This window comes from Coregonus clupeaformis, chromosome 12 (assembly GCF_020615455.1).
Source record: "Coregonus clupeaformis isolate EN_2021a chromosome 12, ASM2061545v1, whole genome shotgun sequence".
Classification (NCBI taxonomy): domain Eukaryota; kingdom Metazoa; phylum Chordata; class Actinopteri; order Salmoniformes; family Salmonidae; genus Coregonus; species Coregonus clupeaformis.
Window position 1 is genome coordinate 47,175,507 of NC_059203.1, and position 21,420 is coordinate 47,196,926.

The window sequence follows — 21,420 nt, forward strand, 5'->3', positions numbered from 1 at the left end:
CATTGGCCGCACTTCTACGGGACATAACATGCTTTCCATGTCCTCTGTTGCTAATTATGACAGGGAGGACTGGAGCACTAACAGACCATCAGTCTCTAAAACAGTTTGCAATGTTGCTGGAAATAATCCTGGAACCTGGAACCCCTAGGGAATCCTGGAACCTGCAACATACAAGTACTGCCAAAATAAGAAAACACCAACATAAAGTGTCTTAATAGGGCGTTGGGCTACCACGAGCCGCCAGAACAGCTTCAATGCGCCTTGGTATAGATTCTACAAGTGTCTGGAACTTTGTTGGATGGATGCGACACCATCTGTGAACGAGAAATTCTGTAATTTGGTGTTTTGTTGATGGTGGTGGAAAACGCTGTCTCAGGCGCCACTCCAGAATCTCCCATAAGTGTTCAATTAGGTTGAGATCTGGTGACTGAGACACACACACACACACACACACAGCCTTTAAACCCCCTATGCTCCTTTGAGACCCCTCTTTCAAAGTCACTGAGATCTCTACTTCTAGCCATGTTATCCAAAATAATGGGCAACTGGGAATTTTTAAACATGACGGGATGTTTTAATTGCTTAATTAAGTCAGGAGCTAAACCTGTTTGGAATCACCTGCTTTCAATATACTTTGTATCCCTCATTTACTCGAGTGTTTCCTTTATTTTGGCAGTTACCTGTATATGAGATTGATATGCCACACAACTGTTTCAAATGTTTCTTGTGAGGGTTATCTTGCTCGCTATATGATTGCAATAAAAGATGTGTGATCTTATTTCAATACAGTACTTGACTTTTTTGACTATTTCTAACGCGAAACGATCAAAGTTGATACTGCTGCTAGAACATGAATGGGGGAACGGGATTTAAAAAATCCCTCACGAAGTGATGTTTACTACGGTCACGTGGGTCGTACTGAGGTACGGATGTAAAAATCCATCAAAATCTGCCGTTGTCGCCCATTCAAGTTAGCCCCAAGGTTGCCTTGTTAAATCTTGTTCATTCTCTTAAATGAAATACTCGGACTGTTTTCTTATTAGCTGGGAATGTTATTTGACATGTCTGATGATACAACATACTTTGGTGATATTGTTATCAACCTACTGCATACCCCTTAAAAATAAAATTTTTAGTGTGCATGGTGTGCTATTAGTGTGCTAACACTCATTAAAACAGACAGGTAGAATAGCTAGCATAGCTAACCATCGCTAGCATTCACTGGTTGAAGTAACTTTTGAGTGTAATTGAGTTGACTGGTGACTATGACATGTACAGTATATATCATTCACAACATTTGGACAGGAGCTATAATGCCAGTTATAATTCCCCCCCAAAAATGAACTGTGTGTGTCGTTATTGCTTGAAATCAGGCTTGGCTGCACTGCTTTCAATGGGGCAAGATTGCTTCCGTACCCTGCTCGTCCCTCCTTCCGTGAATTTAGTTGAAAATATAACTTTGCCTTGTGGACCTATTGGAGCATCAATCAACTTTTTCAACCTTTATTAAATTTTTTACTGAAGGCCACTCTAATAATTATGTTAATCCAAATATAGTTACTGGTGATGAGAAAGGATAATACAACATCATATTATGCGCATAAATAAACGGTACAAAAAAATCTTAGTTCAACCAGCAGGTGGTGATAGTATTATATAAATACAAAACTCTTTATACAAAAATGTCCCATCCATCATTCATGAATTCTAGTTGAGCTGATGTTTTGAATGTATTACTCAGTATCTGTTACCAGTCAGTTGCTGCTTATTTAGAGAGAATCCACCCGTTTCAATAGGTGTATAGGAAAAAAGCAATAAACAAAGCCGTTTCATTTAGTCTACCATTTCAGTTTCTCAAAGTAGAGACAAAGAACCCATACACTGGAAAGTATAGGCATGTTATTTTATAAGAATACAAATTAAATATTCTCATACGACACAGGTAATAATACATTCTAAAAATGTATGTATAGGAAAGGTTATTGCCTACTTATGATGGAAGATTTTGGGATACTTTGAGCCATGTAACATTTACAGTATACTTACAACAACATTCACAGTAATTACATACAGTTGAAATCGGAAGTTTACATACACTTAGGTTGGAGTCATTAAAACTCGTTTTTCAACCACTCCACACATTTCATGTTAACAAACTATAGTTTTGGCAATCGGTTAGGACATTTACATTTACGTCATTTAGCAGACGCTCTTATCCAGAGCGACTTACAGTTTGTGAGTGCATACATTATTTTTACATACTGGCCCCCCGTGGGAATCAAACCCACAACCCTGGTGTTGTAAACACCACGCTCTACCAACTGAGCTACATCCCTGCCGGCCATTCCCTCCCCTACCCTGGACGACGCTGGGCCAATTGTGCGCCGCCCCATGGGTCTCCCGGTCACGGCCGGCTACGATATAGCCTGGATTCGAACCAGGATCTCTAGTGGCACAGCTTAGACTACTGCGCCACTCGGGAGACCCAGTGGCACAGACATCTACATTGTGCATGACACAATTGGAGGTGGACCTAAGGATGTATTTCAAGGCCTACCTTCAAACTCAGTGCCTCTTTGCTTGACATCATGGGAAAATCAAAAGAAATCAGCCAAGACCTCAGAAAAAAAATTGTAGACCTCCACAAGTCTGGTTCATCCTTGGGAGCAATTTCCAAACGCCTGAAGGTCCCACGTTCATCTGTACAAACAATAATATGCAAGTATAAACACCATGGGACCACGCAGCCGTCATACCGCTCAGGAAGGAGTTCCGTCTCCTAAAGATGAACGTACTTTGGTGCGAAATGTGCAAATCAATCCCAGAACAACATTAAAGGACCTTGTGAAGATGCTGGAGGAAACCGGTACAAAAGTATCTATATCCACAGTAAAACGAGTCCTATATCGACATAACCTGAAAGGCCACTCAGCAAGGAAGAAGCCACTGCTCCAAAACCACCATACAAAAGCCAGACTACGGTTTGCAACTGCACATGGGGACAAAGATCGTACTTTTTGGAGAAATGTCCTGATGAAACAAAAATAGAACTGTTTGGACATAATGACCATCGTTATGTTTGGAGGAAAAATGGAAGGCTTGCAAGCCGAAGAACACCATCCCAACCGTGAAGAATGGGGGTGGCAGCATCAAGCTATGGGGGTGCTTTGCTGCAGGAGGGACTGGTGCACTTTACAAAATAGATGGCATCATGTGGAAGGAAACTTATATGGATATATTGAAGCAACATCTCAAGACATCAGTCAGGAAGTTAAAGCTTGGTCACAAATGGGTCTTCCAAATGGACAATTTTTATTTAGTTTATTTATTTTACCTTTATTTAACTAGGCAAGTCAGTTAAGAACAAATTCTTATTTACAATGACGGCCTACACCGGCCAAACCCGGACAACGCTGGGCCAATTGTGTGCCGCCCTACGGGACTCCCAATCACGGCCGGTTGTGATACAGCCTGGAATCGAACCAGGGGGTCTGTAGTGATGCCTCAAGCACTGAGATGTAGTGCCTTAGACCGTTGCATACTTCCAAAGTTGTGGCAAAATGGCTAAGGACAACAAGGTATTGGTACAAGGTCAAGGTATTAGAGTGGTCATCACAAAGCCCTGACCTCAATCCTATAGAAAATGTGCGGGCAGAACTGAAAAAGCGTGTGCGAGTAAGGAGCCTACAAACCTGACTCAGTTACACCAGCTCTGTCAGGAGGAATGGGCCAAAATTCACCCAACTTATTGTGGGAAGCTTGTGGAAGGCTACCTGAAATGTTTGACCCAAGTTAAACAATTTAAAGGCAATGCTACCAAATACTAATTTAGTGTATGTAAACTTCTGACCCACTGGGAATGTGATGAAAGAAATAAAAGCTGAAATAAATCATTCTCTCTACTATTATTCTGATATTTAACATTCTTAAAATAAAGTGGTGATCCTAACTGACCTAAGACAGGGAAGTTTTACTAAGATTAAATGTCAGCAATTGTGGAAAAACTGAGTTTAAATGTATTTGGCTAAGGTGTATGTAAACTTCCGACTTCAACTGTACATCATTCACTTATCAATAATTCTTCAAACAGTCGTTGACAATCTAAATCAGCTGCTCAAGACTTTCCAGCACAGACAGTACATTATATCAGGGTTTCCCAAACTCGGTCCCGGGCCCCTCCCTGGGTGCACGTTTAGTTTTTTGCCCTAGCGCTACACAGCTGATTCAAATAATCAAAGTTTGATGATGAGTTGGTTATTTGAGTCAGCTGTGTAGTGCTAGGGCAAAAAACTAAACGTGCACCCAGGGGAGGTCCCAGGACCGAGTTTGGGAAATCCTGCCTGAGTCATTCTGTCTCTCTCCACCAACACAAAGTCAGCACCAGTACTTCTTGTAGCAATCATATAACAACAGAGACAACAGTCACAGTGAAAAAAACATCACTAAAACACAATCTATTATCTTATACTCCCATATATGCCTCCAGTCCTCATACATCATTTCCAATCTCCTGTACTGCTGTACGTGCCTCTTTGCTGCCCTCTTGCTGTGGCATGTTCACATACACCTCCTCCTCCCTTGATAAATGGGCCACGGGGTCAGCTTGTGGTAAGTCTATGTGGGTGCTGGTAGGTGTGGAGCATAACCCATTTCCTATGTTCACAGGGTAGGTAACAGTGATGTTGACATTAACTAGGGGGATAGATGCCAGAGAGCTGGTGGATTGGGGGCTGGGCTGGGGGGTGCTGGCCTGGATGCTGGGCTGTGGAAGGGTGGACTGGGCTGGGCCTATTGGCAGGCCCTCCAAGCTGTTGAAGCACCCTGACCCTGAGCAGGTCCTACTAGCTTCCTGCTGGGTCTCTGCCTGACTGACATTACTGCAGTCTCCTTTTCCCAGCAGACACCGCTGTTCCTGATATGTGGTGTTGAATGATCTGTTCTGAAGAACCATTGGTCTGTCACAATCAAACTGAGAGAAATAGATTAGACAGACAGACAGACAGACAGACATACAGACAGACAGACAGACAGACAGATGTAATATATTTGAGTTGAAGCTGTTGAAATGTTCTTGCCTCCAACATACTTTAAGGTTAAATGGCAAAAAAAACTCACTTTAATGGCCTCCTTCTCAGAATTTCCATTTATATCTTCTGTAGAAGATACACGTATGGACTTAGTGAAGGCTGTAAGAGAACATAGTAAAATTTTGTCATATTCATAGTCATGTTTGCAATCAATTACAATCAAGTGTTTAACTCTAAAGCTTTACCTTTCTTGTAAATGATAGTGCCTATGATCAGCAGCAGGAACATAACACCTCCGATAGCACCTGCAACTGATAGATACAGGAGCGGGAGTACAACAAAGCGGTGTCAGTATAAGAGCGATGGCGGGGTACAAATGTTAAAATCATGAGAGTGGTCTCTGACACATGGACTATATAGCTGCCTGTATTTACCTATCCCAAGGTCAAAGCCTGGTGGTTTTTCTTCTGTTGGAGCGATGGCCAGTGGCTCAGAGGGACTAGATGTCAGCTTTGAGCCTAGGTTGGTTGGTAGTGTAGACATATGCATGCTCTGTAGACTTGGTGTGGTATGCCCTGTACCAGAGGGTGGCATTGTGGTCGGTGGGCTGGGAGGTGTGGTGGTTTGGAAGATGCAGACCAGTGGTCCACTTACCTTCGGTCCACACACCGCATCTGAGGTGGCGTTACCGTAAGTCAGTACGTCCCTCCCCTGACACACACAACTGAGGAGACAGTGTCACAGTCCCATTGTTAACACCAATACAGACAGTCCAAATACAGTGAGGGAAAAAAGTATTTGATCCCCTGCTGATTTTGTACGTTTGCCCACTGACAAAGAAATGATCAGTCTATAATTTTAATGGTAGGTTTATTTGAACAGTGAGAGACAGAATAACAACAAAAAAATCCAGAAAAACGCATGTCAAAAATGTTATAAATTGATTTGCATTTTAATGAGGGAAATAAATATTTGACCCCCTCTCAATCAGAAAGATTTCTGGCTCCCAGGTGTCTTTTATACAGGTAACGAGCTGAGATTAGGAGCACACTCTTAAAGGGAGTGCTCCTAATCTCAGCTTGTTACCTGTATAAAAGACACCTGTCCACAGAAGCAATCAATCAATCAGATTCCAAAACACTCCACCATGGCCAAGACCAAAGAGCTCTCCAAGGATGTCAGGGACAAGATTGTAGACCTACACAAGGCTGGAATGGGCTACAAGACCATCGCCAAGCAGCTTGGTGAGAAGGTGACAACAGTTGGTGCGATTATTCGCAAATGGAAGAAACACAAAATAACTGTCAATCTCCCTCGGCCTGGGGCTCCATGCAAGATCTGACCTCGTGGAGTTGCAATGATCATGATAACGTTGAGGAATCAGCCCAGAACTACACAGGAGGATATTGTCAATGATCTCAAGGCAGCTGGGACCATAGTCACCAAGAAAACAATTGGTAACACACTACGCCGTGAAGGACTGAAATCCTGCAGCGCCCACAAGGTCCCCCTGCTCAAGAAAGCACATATACAGGCCCGTCTGAAGTTTGCCAATGAACATCTGAATGATTCAGAGGAGAACTGTGTGAAAGTGTTGTGGTCAGATGAGACCAAAATCAAGCTCTTTGGCATCATCTCAACTCGCCGTGTTTGGAGGAGGAGGAATGCTGCCTATGACCCCAAGAACACCATCCCCACCGTCAAACATGGAGGTGGAAACATTATGCTTTGGGGGTGTTTTTCTGCTAAGGGGACAGGACAACTTCACCGCATCAAAGGGACGATGGACGGGGCCATGTACCGTCAAATCTTGGGTGAGAACCTCCTTCCCTCAGCCAGGGCATTGACAATAGGTCGTGGATGGGTATTCCAGCATGACAATGACCCAAAACACACGGCCAAGGCAACAAAGGAGTGGCTCAAGAAGAAGCACATTAAGGTTCTGGAGTGGCCTAGCCAGTCTCCAGACCTTAATCCCATAGAAAATCTGTGGAGGGAGCTGAAGGTTCGAGTTGCCAAATGTCAACCTCGAAACCTTAATGACTTGGAGAAGATCTGCAAAGAGGAGTGGGACAAAATCCCTCCTGAGATGTGTGCAAACCTGGTGGCCATCTACAAGAAACGTCTGACCTCTGTGATTGCCAACAAGGGTTTTACCACCAAGTACTAAGTCATGTTTTGCAGAGGGGTCAAATACTTATTTCCCTCATTAAAATGCAAATCAATTTATAACATTTTTGACATGCGTTTTTCTGGATTTTTTTGTTGTTATTCTGTCTCTCACTGTTCAAATAAACCTACCATTAAAATTATAGACTGATCATGTCTTTGTCAGTGGGCAAACATACAAAATCAGCAGGGGATCAAATACTTTTTTCCCTCACTGTAATTGCTGTGTGTGTGTGCGTGCGTGTCTGTGTGTGTGTGTGCGTGCTTGCATGCGTTTGTGCCTGCATGAATGTGTGAGTCACTCACTCTGTGTGGTGCTGGCAGATCTGGGTGTAGGAGTGCTGGTCAGAGAAGGTTCCATTGGGGCATGGTGCACATTGCACATCTGACTCTGCTGTCCCTGGAACATACACCACAACCCACAAACATATTTACTCATACTCTTACAGTGAACAGTTACATTCAAACTTTCAATATAATATTTGATGAGGACAGAAACATGTTGAATTTGTTAGAAATAGTGTCCTACTGGCTTCCTGTCCAGCTGTAGTACCTTCTACAGAGACCCCGTGGCCAGGCTTGCAGCGTGTATAACTGGCACACTCCTGACATTCCGGGTGTTGGTCCAGTACGCAGTACATCCCAGTCTTGCACGCACACTGGGTCTTGGTGGTTCTGGAGCACTTCTGGACATACTGCAGGCCTTTGTCTTCACACATAAAGAAATAAAATGCTCATTAAAGACTAGACATGTATCAACGTAGCTGCGTTACTGTAATAATAACATGACCAAGCATCTACTGCAATAATGTATGAAAATGTATGCACTCACTAACTGTAAGTCGCTCTGGATGAGAGCGTCTGCTAAAATGACAACAACAAAAAAAAAGTAAAATAATATAACCCACCCACCTGCTAAACACTTGGGGCATCTGAAGCATTTTGGGAAGTAATTAAAGGTCCCGCTGTACTGGCCACTAGGACATGGTTCACACGCCGTGTCTGAGGTAGAGCTGCATTCAACTTTCCGCCGTGTCCCTGTAATGGCATAAATGTATAATTTACAGTAATCATCTCAGTACGTCCATTTTCCAGAACCTACAGAGTGCTGTAAAAGTATTGTAATGTTTGAGGCGGTCATATTTAGTGCTAAGATTCTAAGGATGTCCTCTCCTCTCCGTTCCATTCGTGTTTAGGATTACACCTTACCAGAAGTACACTTGCTGCAGCACAGGTTTACATCTGTGTTATAGTATTCAGCTGTTTTGTTGCGGCAGGTTCCGTCAGAGTCTGGTGTGTATGGCTGAGTGTACAACTGTAGGGACAAGGAGACCATGAAGTGCACCTGATCAGGAGGAGGAGTGATGAGTAACATGGCCCAACAAGAGCCTTCTATTTAAACTTCTAGTACACTCTTAGAAAAAAGGGTTCCAAAAGGGTTCTTTGGCTGTCCCCATAGGAAAACCCTTTTTGGTTCCATGTAGAACCCTCTGTGGAAAGGTTTTTACATGGAACCCAAAAGGGTTCTACCTGAAACCAAGAAGGGTTCTTCTATGGGGGCAGCCGAAGAACTGTTTTAGGTTCTAGATAGCACCTTTTTTTCTAAGAGTGTACAACCTGAGGGTTGGGTATTGTGTCAGCAAAAAAGAAGATTGTTGGGAACTGAGGAATATACACTGACACCTCTGTGGTATAGTCATTGATTGCCAGTACATTTACATTTTTGTCATTTAGCAGACGCTCTTATCCAGAGCAACTTACAGTTAGTGAGTGCATACATTTTTTTTCATACACAAGACACAATGTACAGACAGTAAAACAAATTTAAAATCCTCAATCTGTCTATCTCCAGTGTCTCGTGTTTGACAGGAAGTGGTTGACGAGATCGGAGAGATTTCCAATAAGTTGCCAAGGACTGGGTATGTGGTCTGAAAGACAAAGATACACCGCTGCCAAAGCCTCTCACTATCATCCTCTCTTGCAGTCTTTTGTACAATGGACAGAATGACCCTAACAGGCATTTCCTTTTCATTTATGGCAGCCATCCAAAACAAACACATATCAAATCAGAAAACTGAATCAGGAGTTTGGTTTTGTGGAACACTCGAATTAAGACTGAAAATGAAATACTGAGCTTTACAAAAACATCAGTGTTTCTTTTGATGGTGAAATTAGTAATTAATTAAATGCTTTTGCACCTAGGTGCTCGGTGCAATAGATTTTTTCCAAACAAACAAATAATCCATTACTGAAAAAACTAAATATCAAAGCTGCAAGCATACTATACAGACCATAGGTTATCCAATTTGAGATCATGTCATCCCGAAACCAAGATCATTACATCTGGTGCTATGCCAGATTTGGTGCTTAGCCCCTTTACCATGCTTTATATAGCATGCCATTGTCTTATGTATGCTTTCAGAAGTATCCTGATTCTTCTTGTGACAGGTTGACATATTTTATTCAACCCCCTGTCCTGGTGCCCCACTAATAAGAAACGACCCACTGGGCACACCACGTCATTTCAACCTTGGACATTTGGGTAATATTTGGTTGAGACGTTGATCAATGAGATTTCAACCTTTATTCACCCACTCAAAAAGACAGCCAAAAGTTTGTTGAATTCCCAATGTGTTATCACTATGCTTTCAAACATCTAAAAGCACAACCAAATTCCAATGGAAAAACAATGTCCGATTTGTGGTTTAGTTGTCATCTAAATGTGTTATCACTGCTCTTTCAACCATTTAAAAGCACAAAGGTCAAATGGGAATACAATGTCAGATATTATGTAATTATGCAACAATATAATGTGTTATCACTGTGCTTCCTCTAATAGCACAACCTAATTTACATTTTTTACTTTTTTGTCATTTAGCAGACGCTCTTATCCAGAGCGACTTACAGTTAGTGAGTGCATACATTTTATTTTATTTTCATACTGGCCCCCCGTTGGAATCGAACCCACAACCCTGGCGTTGCAAACGCCATGCTCTACAAACTGAGCTGCACGGGACAAGGCCTCTCACTTTGTAGACAAACTGGAATTAAAGCCAGATTAAGTCAGTGGCACAGATTGAACTATCCAAGCAGAAGATACAGTGGGGAAAAAAAGTATTTAGTCAGCCACCAATTGTGCAAGTTCTCCCACTTCAAAAGATGAGAGAGGCCTGTAATTTTCATCATAGGTACACGTCAACTATGACAGACAACTTGAGAAAAAAATTCCAGAAAATCACATTTTAGGATTTTTTATGAATTTATTTGCAAATTATGGTGAAAAATAAGTATTTGGTCAATAACAAAAGTTTCTCAATACTTTGTTATATACCCTTTGTTGGCAATGACACAGGTCAAACGTTTTCTGTAAGTCTTCACAAGATTTTCACACACTGTTGCTGGTATTATGGCCCATTCCTCCATGCAGATCTCCTCTAGAGCAGTGATGTTTTGGGGCTGTCGCTGGGCAACACGGACTTTCAACTCCCTCCAAAGATTTTCTATGGGGTTGAGATCTGGAGACTGGCTAGGCCACTCCAGGACCTTGAAATGCTTCTTACGAAGCCACTCCTTCGTTGCCCGGGCGGTGTGTTTGGGATCATTGTCATGCTGAAAGACCCAGCCACGTTTCATCTTCAATGCCCTTGCTGATGGAAGGAGGTTTTCACTCAAAATCTCACGATACATGGCCCCATTCATTCTTTCCTTTACACGGATCAGTCGTCCTGGTCCCTTTGCAGAAAAACAGCCCCAAAGCATGATGTTTCCACCCCCATGCTTCACAGTAGGTATGGTGTTCTTTGGATGCAACTCAGCATTCTTTGTCCTCCAAACACGACAAGTTGAGTTTTTACCAAAAAGTTCTATTTTGGTTTCATCTGACCATATGACATTCTCCCAATCCTCTTCTGGATCATCCAAATGCACTCTAGCAAACTTCAGACGGGCCTGGACATGTACTGGCTTAAGCAGGGGGACACGTCTGGCACTGCAGGATTTGAGTCCCTGGCGGCGTAGTGTGTTACTGATGGTAGGCTTTGTTACTTTGGTCCCAGCTCTCTGCAGGTCATTCACTAGGTCCCCCCGTGTGGTTCTGGGATTCTTGTGATCATTTTGACCCCACGGGGTGAGATCTTGCGTGGAGCCCCAGATCGAGGGAGATTATCAGTGGTCTTGTATGTCTTCCATTTCCTAATAATTGCTCCCACAGTTGATTTCTTCAAACCAAGCTGCTTACCTATTGCAGATTCAGTCTTCCCAGCCTGGTGCAGGTCTACAATTTTGTTTCTGGTGTCCTTTGACAGCTCTTTGGTCTTGGCCATAGTGGAGTTTGGAGTGTGACTGTTTGAGGTTGTGGACAGGTGTCTTTTATACTGATAACAAGTTCAAACAGGTGCCATTAATACAGGTAACGAGTGGAGGACAGAGGAGCCTCTTAAAGAAGAAGTGACAGGTCTGTGAGAGCCAGAAATCTTACTTGTTTGTAGGTGACCAAATACTTATTTTCCACCATAATTTGCAAATAAATTCATAAAAAATCCTACGATGTGATTTTCTGGATTTTTTTTCCTCAATTTGTCTGTCATAGTTGACGTGTACCTATGATGAAAATTACAGGCCTCTCTCATCTTTTTAAGTGGGAGAACTTGCACAATTGGTGGCTGACTAAATACTTTTTTTACCCACTGTACATCTGGTTGTGTTGACAATCAAACACAATTCAATATCTAATTTGTCTACAAATTAATAATTTATATGTTGGATCTCCATCTCAACCAAAAATCTAAAGTTAAAGAATAGGACTAAATCTAACCTAAATCAAACTTTAAATGCACTTTAAATAAAGTTTGATTTAGTCCTATTCTTTAACTTGGATTTTTGGTTGAGAGGGAGATGTGAATTCAACAAATTAATGATAAACTTGAAGATTACATTTGAAATCAACCAAAGCTTGAAACCCTAGGCCTACATGTAGTGTCTATTTTTAGTTTAACCCTGGGTTTTTTGTTTGTTTTGTATTTTATTAGGAACCCCATTAGCAGTTGCGAAAGCAGCAGCTACTCTTCCTGGTGTCCACACAAAACACGAAACATGACATAATACAGAACATTAATAGACAAGAACAATGTTTATGACTTTGCAAATGCTATATAGGCCTAAATAGTATCATTAATGATATGACATAAAGTGTGGTTACATTTCATTTGTTCTGTTAAACCAACCCGTTGGAATGACTTCGATAGCAACAGTGAATATATTTAGTTATTAAGAGATCTCTCAATAATTATTCTCATGATAGGACATTGGTAGTAGTCAGTGACGTTGTTTCAAATGTACAAATTCAACATATTTTATACAAGGTTTGTCTATGTTGAAAATTGGTTACAATTATTACATAATCCTGTAGTTGAAACTTCACCGTCAAAACAGGTTTTTGTTGATTACTTTTTTTCAAATCCTATGTATTTTAGACCTAGATTCTACGTCACAATACCTTGACAAATTAAGTTGAAAAATCCAAGACAACACAACATTCTCTCGCACACACACAATTCCTTGACCTAGATAAAAGTTAACAATTAATGATTAGACTGATGATCATACAACACTGCAAAGAGTATCCCATTTAGCTAAACATTAGTCAGGCTGCACCCATTTCTCGTTGTCATGGTCGCGCCACTCAATATTCAAATCCGCAGGACAATTACCGTGTTCTCAACAGGCTTCACCATGATCGCTAGAAGAATCCTTACTGTAAGAATGCCACGTACAGTCCTTAGTATCATGATTGATTGAACTATTATTGACCATTTAAGATCCTCAGAAAAAGTCCATACTGAAACCGTATAGGTAGCCTACAGAAGAAAGCTCGAATTACAGCCCGGAAGAAAAGTGCACGTTTCCTTGAAATGCTGACTGGCTGAGAAAAACTGAGGGCGTCTTTGTACTGCAGTAACCTTTGAATACAATTTCCTCAAATCATCAATGTACCCAAATGTCAAGCAGTTACACTTTTTCTTTCATTAACCTTTTGTAACACAATAAACATATATTTAAAAATTGTACACATTTATAGTCAACTGTTATGTTTTAAAATATATGTTTTTCCATGTTTTGATCAATTTCATCCATAGCAACTTGTCATTAACATTTTTCTGTTCATTCAAAGTGTTGTGTTTCTGTGATACTCAGAGGCTGAGAAATTGGCGATATTGGCACTGGAGCCATCAGACTTTTAGCTTTAACTTTGGAATGCGATGGGCTACACTGTTAGAAAAAAAGGTGCTATCTAGAACCTAAAAAAGTTATGTGGCTGTCCCCATAGGAGAACCCTTTGAAGAACCGTTTTTGGATCCAGGTAAAATGCCTTTCTAGAAAGGGTTCGACATGGAACCAAAAAGGGTTCTCCTATGGGAACAGCCGAAAAACCCTTTTGGAACCATTTTTTCTAGGAGTGTATAAACTCAGTTCCAATTGCGCCTGAAAGATGAGACTCTCAACTTGGTATAGAGCCATTGACTGTAATCTAAATCTAAATCTAAACATTTTAGTTATGTATAAGTTATAGTGGCTGCCACGCCCCCCAGGGGCCAAATCTGTGGGGCTCCATATCTATATATTTTCAGGGTACATACATCTACCTTTCATTCCTCCATACTTACACAGAAATCATCGTAAATGGTGCGTTTTGTCGGTAAATAGTTGCTTGACAAAGTAAAAAAGATTCATAAGGATTAAAAATAAACATTTCGAAATTAGGCAGTTTTTGACCCCTGTTGGTGCTTTTAGGGTTAATAAAACAGCTCATGCTATGGCATAGCCTACAGCACATTATTTTGTCAAACACACAAAATATGACATTTGTTCATTACAGTCTGCATGATTACCAGACAGTGATTGGCTGCACATAGTCATAGTCATCTACATAAGTGGTTTCACCATAAAGAGATGACTTGAAATAGTTGGTTCATTTCTGTACATTTCTATCAAGGAATAGACTGGAACAGATTGCTATTGTCTTATCAAATCATCGTTCTTCTGTCTTCATTCTGTAGATCGTACATGTACTGTAGGCTACTGTACATAGCAATGTCTTGATCACAAATTCACAGAACAAAGGTTATGTTTGAGTTTAAATTGCCCAGACAGTCCCTGTATTACTTTACAATGCAAATTGTAAGCTCTTCACACCCCAACCCCTACTTGTATCATGGTTATATAAGTTACTTCACACCTCATATTAATTGCCTGTCTTTGCTGTTTCTGTGGTGTGAAGTCATATGAATTGCTTGTCTTTGCTGTTTTTGTGTGGTTGATACACATAGTATAATTTGAGCAGAAAGCTGAGGGCGGCTCTCACACTATCTGCCGCTATTGTGTACATGCACCCAATCATGGGAAACTCCGACTCAAAGTGTCGACATCCTATATCAGACAGACCATGCATTGCTCTCACATACTGTCCCAGCACTGCTGTCACAACAGTGACTTACAGTGAATTTGAAACCGTGCTAAGACTATTACATACAGTTGGAACAAAGCTGTCACTCTTTCATAATAGAAGACCCATGAAGGACCCCAGTGGCTTTGGCTATCCTTGTACAGAAGGAAGCCATCCAATCTAACAGTCTTTACAATAGCAAATAATAATCTATCTGTACTCTTCCCCTAGAGATGGTATTTGATATTTAATTAACTTGCTCCTCCTCAGGCTTTTTCCATAGTTAATCCTCAATTTCCTATTTTCTCTAGTTCTCAATTGCTGGTGGCTGGGATGGGGTAGCTCAGCTCTTTGCAAGTCTCCTCCTGTATATTCATTCTCTCTGGCCCCAGAGCGTGGCCCCCAGGGAGGGGGCAGGAGGACTCCTGCTGGGGTGTGCTGGTGAGGGGACAGCCCTTTACTCCACTCTCCACTTGATCCACCTTCCTCTCTGACTTGTTGTATCCCAGGACAACCGTCCCTGGAGAGTAGATGTATATGGACCCTGAATCAAACACCAACAAGCACAAACATTATTAGATTAAACTATTGAAACAGGTGACACACAAATTCCTATCTATTATGCACAGTAAATACTGATATAAAACCTGGTGGAATTAGTAATGTAATAAATGTACAGAGAGGAAGTGAAAAGCTGGCCTTACTCAGCAGCATATAGACCCATTTCTGTGTTTACAAACATTGCTGCACGAGAGCAATGCGCGCAGGTTGGTGGCAGTTATAGAATGCGTTATAGAGTTATAGAATGCCAGCAAAAAAAAGGCTTCATGTACATATTGTTTATTAGTGCAATTCACACTACTTTTGGATTATAATTGGATTTTAAGGCTCTTATGAATATCCTGCTTAATATAATGTTGTGTCATCATCGCAAATCAACTGCATTATACTTAAAAAAAACACTTCAACTTCAACCACTAAAATGGCTCTTTGGCTAGCTTTTGCTACAGCCTATATCAATGAGCGTTAGCATTCTAGCTAAAAACTGCTGCATCCAAAATAGTTATATTACAAAGATCACAACCAAATATAATCTTAGCGACTGTTCATGCAAGAATCAAAACATAATTTTAAGGGTATGAGAACCCCAAAAAAGTTATTTTGTTTGAAGTAACACAAATGTAAATGTAGGCTATGTTGAATGGGCGCAGATGGTGATGGCTTTCTTACTGCCGCCAAGAGTCGCGCGCATCTGTATGTGACGTCAGTGTTTCTTGTACTGGAAAAGGGTCTATACATGATTGTATTTCTGTGTGTTGGTTGTGGTTTCCTGTGTATCCTCACTAAATTAACCACTGACCCTGTTTTATACACTGCAGCACTGCAGTGGTGCTACTGTGTCTTGGCAGGTATACTTTAACAGGAAGTTAAAACTAGAAGAAGTGTGTCTCAACTCGCAGCCAAACAAAACAACTGGAAAGGGAAATTTGAACTCGGACGCAAGTGAGATTAAACAAACTTCCTTGCGAAGAACATTGAGTCACATTTTTCCAGACCTGAGTTTTTCCGGACCTCTATGCCCCTAGTTCTCGAACACGGTAGCAGAAATACAGTACCAGTCAAAAGTTTGGACACACCTACTCATTCCAGGGTTTTTCTTTATTTTTACCATTTTCTACATTGTAGAATAATAGTGAAGACATCAAAACTATGAAATAACCCATACGGAATCATTTAGTAACCAAAAAAGTGTTAAACAAATCTAAATATATTTTATATTTGAGATTCTTCAAAGTAGCCACCCTTTGCCTTGATCACAGCTTTGCACACTCTTGGCATTCTCTCAAACAGCTTCATGAGGAATGCTTTTCCAACAGTCTTGAAGGAGTTCCCACATATGCTGAGCACTTGTTGGCTGCTTTTCCTTCACTCTGCGGTCCGACTCATCCCAAACCATCTTAATTGGGTTGAGGTCGGGTAATTGTGGAGGCCAGGTCATCTGATGCAGCACTCCATCACTCTCCTTGATCAAATAGCCCTTACACTGCCTGGAGGTGTGTTTTGGGTCATTGTCCTGTTGAAAAACAAATGATAGTCCCACTAAGCGCAAACCAAATGCAATGGCGTATCGCTGCAGAATGCTGTGGTAGCCATGCTGGTTAAGTGTGCCTTGAATTCTAAATAAATCACAGACAGTGTCACCAGAAAAGCAACCCCACACCTCCTCCTCCATGCTTCACGATGGGAACCACACATGCAGACATCATCCGTTCACCTACTCTGCGTCTCACAAAGACACGGCGGTTGGAACCAAAAATCTCAAATTTGGACTCATCAGACCAAAGGACATATTTCCACCAGTCTAATGTCCATTGCTCGTGTTTTTTGGCCCAAGCAAGTCTCTTCTTCTTATTGGTGTCCTTTAGTAGTGGTTTCTTTGCAGCAATTCGACCATGAAGGCCTGATTCACACAGTCTCGTCTGAACAGTTAATGTTGAGATGTGTCTTTTACTTGAACTCTGTGAAGCATTTATTTGGGCTGCAATTTCTGGGGCTGGTAACTCTAATGAACTTATCCTCTGCAGCAGAGGTAACTCTGGGTCTTCCTTTCCTGTGGCGGTCCTCATCAGAGCCAGTTTCATCATAGCGCTTGATGTGATGGTTTTTGCGACTGCACTTGAAGAAACTTTAAAGGTTCATGACATTTTCGGCATTGACTGACCTTCATGTCTTAAAGTAATGATGGACTGTTGTTTCTCTTTGCTTATTTGAGCTGTTCTTGCCATAATATGAACTTAGTCTTTTACCAAACAGGGCTATCTTCTGTATACCACCCCTACCTTGTCACACCACTGATTGACTCAAACGCATTAAGAAGGAAAGACATTTCACAAATTAACTTTGAACAAGGCACTGCTAAATGGCATATTATATTATTATTATTATTATATTACACCTGTTAATTGAAATCCATTCCAGGTGACTACCTCATGAAGCTGGTTGAGAGTATGCAAAGCTGTCATCAAGGCAAAGAGTGGCTGCTTTGAAGTATCTAAAATATAAAATATATTTTGGTTTGTTTAAGACTTTTTTGGTTACTACATGATTCCATATGTGTTATTTCATAGTTTTGATGTCTTCCCAATATTCTACAATGTAGAAAATAGTTTTAAAAAATAAAGAAAAACCCTGGAATGAGTAGGTGTGTCCAAACTTTTAACTGGTACTGTACAATGCCTTGCAAAACGATTCATCCCCCTTGGCGTTTTTCCTATTTTGTTGCATTACAACCTGTCATTTAAATTGATTTTTTATTTGGATTTCATGTAATGGACATACAAAAATAGTCCAAATTGGTGAAGTGAAATGAAAAAAATAACTTGTTTAAAAAAACAAACAACGGAAAAGTGGTTTGTGCATATGTATTCACCCCCTTTGCTATGAAGCCCCTAAATAAGATCTGGTGCAACCAATTACCTTCAGAAGTCACATAATTAGTTAAATAAAGTTCACCTGTGTGCAATCTAAGTGTCACATGATCTCAGTATATATACACCTGTTCTGAAAGGCCCCAGAGTCTGCAACACCACCAAGCAAGCGGCACCATGAAGACCAAGGAGCTCTCCAAACAGGTCAGGGACAAAGTTGTGGAGAAGTACAGATCAGGGTTGGGTTATAAAAACATATCAGAAACTTTGAACATCCCACGGAGCACCATTAAATCCATTATAAAAAAATGGAAAGAATATTGCACCACAACAAACCTGCCAAGAGAGGGTCGCCCACCAAAACTCACGGACCAGGCAAGATGGGCATTAATCAGAGAGGCAACAAAGAGACCAAAGATAACCCTGAAGGAGCTGCAAAGCTCCACAGCGGAGATTGGAGTATCTGTCCATAGGACCACTTTAAGCCGTACACTCCACAGAGCTGGGCTTTATGGAAGAGTGGCCAGAAAAAATACATTGCTTAAAGAAAGAAATAAGCAAACACGTTTGGTGTTCACCTCCCCAAACAGGAGGCGTGGGAGACTCCCCAAACATATGGAAGAAGGTACTCTGGTCATATGAGACTAAAATTGAGCTTTTTGGCGATCAAGGAAAATGCTATGTCTGGCGCAAACCCAACACCTCTCATTTTTCCATCGGCAGGGACTGGGAAACTGGTCAGAATTGAAGGAATGATGGATGGCGCTAAATACAGGGAAATTCTTCAGGGAAACCTGTTTCAGTCTTCCAGAGATTTGAGACTGGGAAGGAGGTTCACCTTCCAGCAGGACAATGACCCTAAGCATACTGCTAAAGCAACACTTGAGTGGTTTAAGGGGAAACATTTACATGTCTTGGAATGGCCTAGTCAAAGCCCAGATCTCAATCCAATTGAGAATCTGTGGTAAGACTTAAAGATTGCTGTACACCAGCGGAACCCATCCAACTTGAAGGAGCTGGAGCAGATTTGCCTTGAAGAATGGGCAAAAATCCCAGTGGCTAGATGTGCCAAGCTTATAGAGACATACCCCAAGAGACTTGCAGCTGTAATTGCTGCAAAGGTGGTTCTAAAAAGTATTGACTTTGGGGGAGTGAATAGTTATGCACGCTCCAGTTTTCTGTTATTTTTTCTTATTTCTTGTTTGTTTCACCCCCAAAAAATGTGCATCTTCAAAGTGGTAGGCATGTTGTGTAAATCAACTGATATAAATCCCCCCAAAAAATCCATTTTAATTCAAAGTTGTAAGGCAACAAAATAGGAAAAATGCCATGGGGGGTGAATACTTTCGCAAGCCAATGTATGTCTGTCCAAATGTGGCTGCACAGCATGCAAACATAAGATACAGTGTAATAATATGACATCCATGCAATTTAATAATTTCAGTACCAGTGCAGAGCAATGCACCACACCTACCCACTGTGTTGCTAATATTCTCTCCTCCAGAGTGTTCCACTGTGACCTGCTGCATGCCCCCTGGAGGTAGCAACCCTGCACCATCCTGTCTAGGATTTCCCCCAGTCTCCCTCCCCAGAAGATGCTGGGCCTCCAGGTGTGGGCTTCTCTCCTGTGGTGGCTGGGCCTGTACATAGGAAGCCGTCTGTAGGGTAGCAGGACAAGGATGGCTCTCCCACGCATTATAGCTCCCTCTTAGACGTTCCTTGCAAATCTGCTCATCCTAAAGGTATGGACACATTCTCACACAGTGACCCATTTGACTTTCTAGAAGTCAACGTTTATACTTTTAGCAACAATGGACAGAAGTTCGATACATACTTTATGCAAATAGAGAATTAGTACTGTACTCACATTTTTACGAAATATTGGATCTAAAGGAATATAAAAGAAATCAAGAAATCAAAATGCATATTTTATATGCATGTATACACACAATGTTTCACTGTCTCCTCGTAATTATTGTGAGTGTATTTATTTACTGTGTCTTATATAGAAAGGGAAATGTGGCATATAATCTGATGCATCACTGCATAATGTATTTGTGTTATCTAACCACTTTACTCACTCACCTTTCCACTTGTGCATGGACTCCAGTGACCTCCCCCTACAATGCACAAAGTAACCAACCAGCAGCAGGACAACCCCTAGTAGCCCACCTATCAGCAGCTGCCAAGGTAGATTGGGAGAGCTCGGTCCAGTTTCTGTGGCTGGGAGATGAGGTGAGTCTGGGGTGAGCAGAGAAAAAATACTACTGTATCAGTGTTATGGAGAGGTAGAGAGTCAGGAGCAGGAAGCTGAACCTGTCAGTGTTATGTTACTTTTACTGAATATTACAGATGCTTTAGGGCCTACACTAACTACAAATGTATTTCTGAAATAATGAATAATCTAGTATAAATGGAGAGATGGGATACTCTAGTCTTCTGAGAACCATACCATTGTCTTCTGTGGTAAGAGGAGGTGCAGAGGCAGACTCTGCAGGTGAGGTGTTACTGTCCACCTTGCTGGGGTTTCTCCTGGTGGTGAGCTTTGTGTTGAGGTCAGAGGAGCTGTGTTCAGTGACCTGTTTCCCAGTTGGGGGGGAGGTAGAGGGCTCACTCTGGGCTTGGGACAGAGAAGACCTGGTGAGTAAGGCTGGTGAAGGGTCTGCAGATGTGTCAATTGTGGCTATGGGAAAGGCTGGAAAAACAGAGAATGAGTGTGATTAAATGGCAAGATAACATCACAGGACAATTCACAGGACAATGCAACCTCTAGTGCTGGACTGGTGAAGCATGTTAAAGTGCTCCAGTGGACAGAGCAGGAAATGCTTTGATTCACTCAAGTGAGAGAAAGCTCTCATAAGAGCCATACCATCAGGAGATGTAGACCCCACCAGTCTAAATGGGAATGCTATGATGAGGGGTCTTCGGGTGGTGCCGACTCCACTGGAGGTAGAAGAATGAAAGCCTATCTTTGAGCTGTGGACAGTTGGAAGTGCAGTGGTTGTAGGAGAGTTAGGGGAGGTCTGTTTACACACACGATCCTGAGAGGCAGTGCCCTCTGTATCCATGGTCATTCCCTTATGGTCACAACTGGAGAGAAGCCAGGAGAGAACTTGTGAGGTGGTTAATCTAAATGAGAAAGTACAGTGTTGGATCCTAGTAGTAATAATAATAACTTAATTTACTGTAAAAGTAGGCCTTGTGTACATACATCCAGTAGAGGGAGCTACAGCGTCATAGGTAAAGTCTTTATGGCAGGCAGACAATGTCTGAATCAGTACAGTGCTCAGCACCAGTGCTGTATAGCTGTGGACTTACTCTGTGTGGGGTTTGCAGGACATGGTTAGGTTTGGTT

The 21,420-nt window shown here is 41.6% G+C and overlaps 1 protein-coding gene across 3 annotated transcripts; it reads right to left on the bottom strand.

Annotated features, from left to right (window-relative positions):
* Positions 1–4,295: 4,295 nt before the first annotated feature.
* tnfrsf1b (tumor necrosis factor receptor superfamily, member 1B) lies at positions 4,296–15,169 on the bottom strand. Of its 3 annotated transcripts, none has more exons than XM_041892812.2 (9): positions 12,905–15,169; positions 8,406–8,511; positions 8,109–8,234; positions 7,750–7,905; positions 7,503–7,596; positions 5,462–5,751; positions 5,273–5,338; positions 5,116–5,186; positions 4,296–4,969 (listed from the first exon to the last, which is right to left on the bottom strand). In XM_041892812.2, exons 1-9 carry the CDS (start codon positions 12,980–12,982, stop codon positions 4,490–4,492), a joined length of 1,467 nt encoding a protein of 488 aa, XP_041748746.1. In that variant the 5' UTR covers positions 12,983–15,169; the 3' UTR covers positions 4,296–4,489. The 3 variants fall into 3 exon arrangements, with proteins under 3 accessions (XP_041748746.1, XP_041748747.1, XP_041748745.1); XM_041892813.2 differs by having other exon boundaries at positions 4,296–4,939; positions 7,726–7,905; XM_041892811.2 differs by having other exon boundaries at positions 7,726–7,905.
* Between the last annotated feature and the right edge of the window lie 6,251 nt (positions 15,170–21,420).

What these genes read in the sequence shown, in the direction of transcription:
- tnfrsf1b (XM_041892811.2), bottom strand. Translation starts at nt 12,982, where the DNA reads ATGATACTAAGGACTGTACGTGGCATTCTTACAGTAAGGATTCTTCTA. An exon ending in ATCTGCCAGCACCACACAGA is followed by an intron (nt 5,752 to 7,502) that starts GTGAGTGACTCA and finishes CTGTCTCCTCAG; the next exon opens with TTGTGTGTGTCAGGGGAGGG. An exon ending in CTGAGAAGGAGGCCATTAAA is followed by an intron (nt 4,970 to 5,115) that starts GTGAGTTTTTTT and finishes TATTTCTCTCAG; the next exon opens with TTTGATTGTGACAGACCAAT.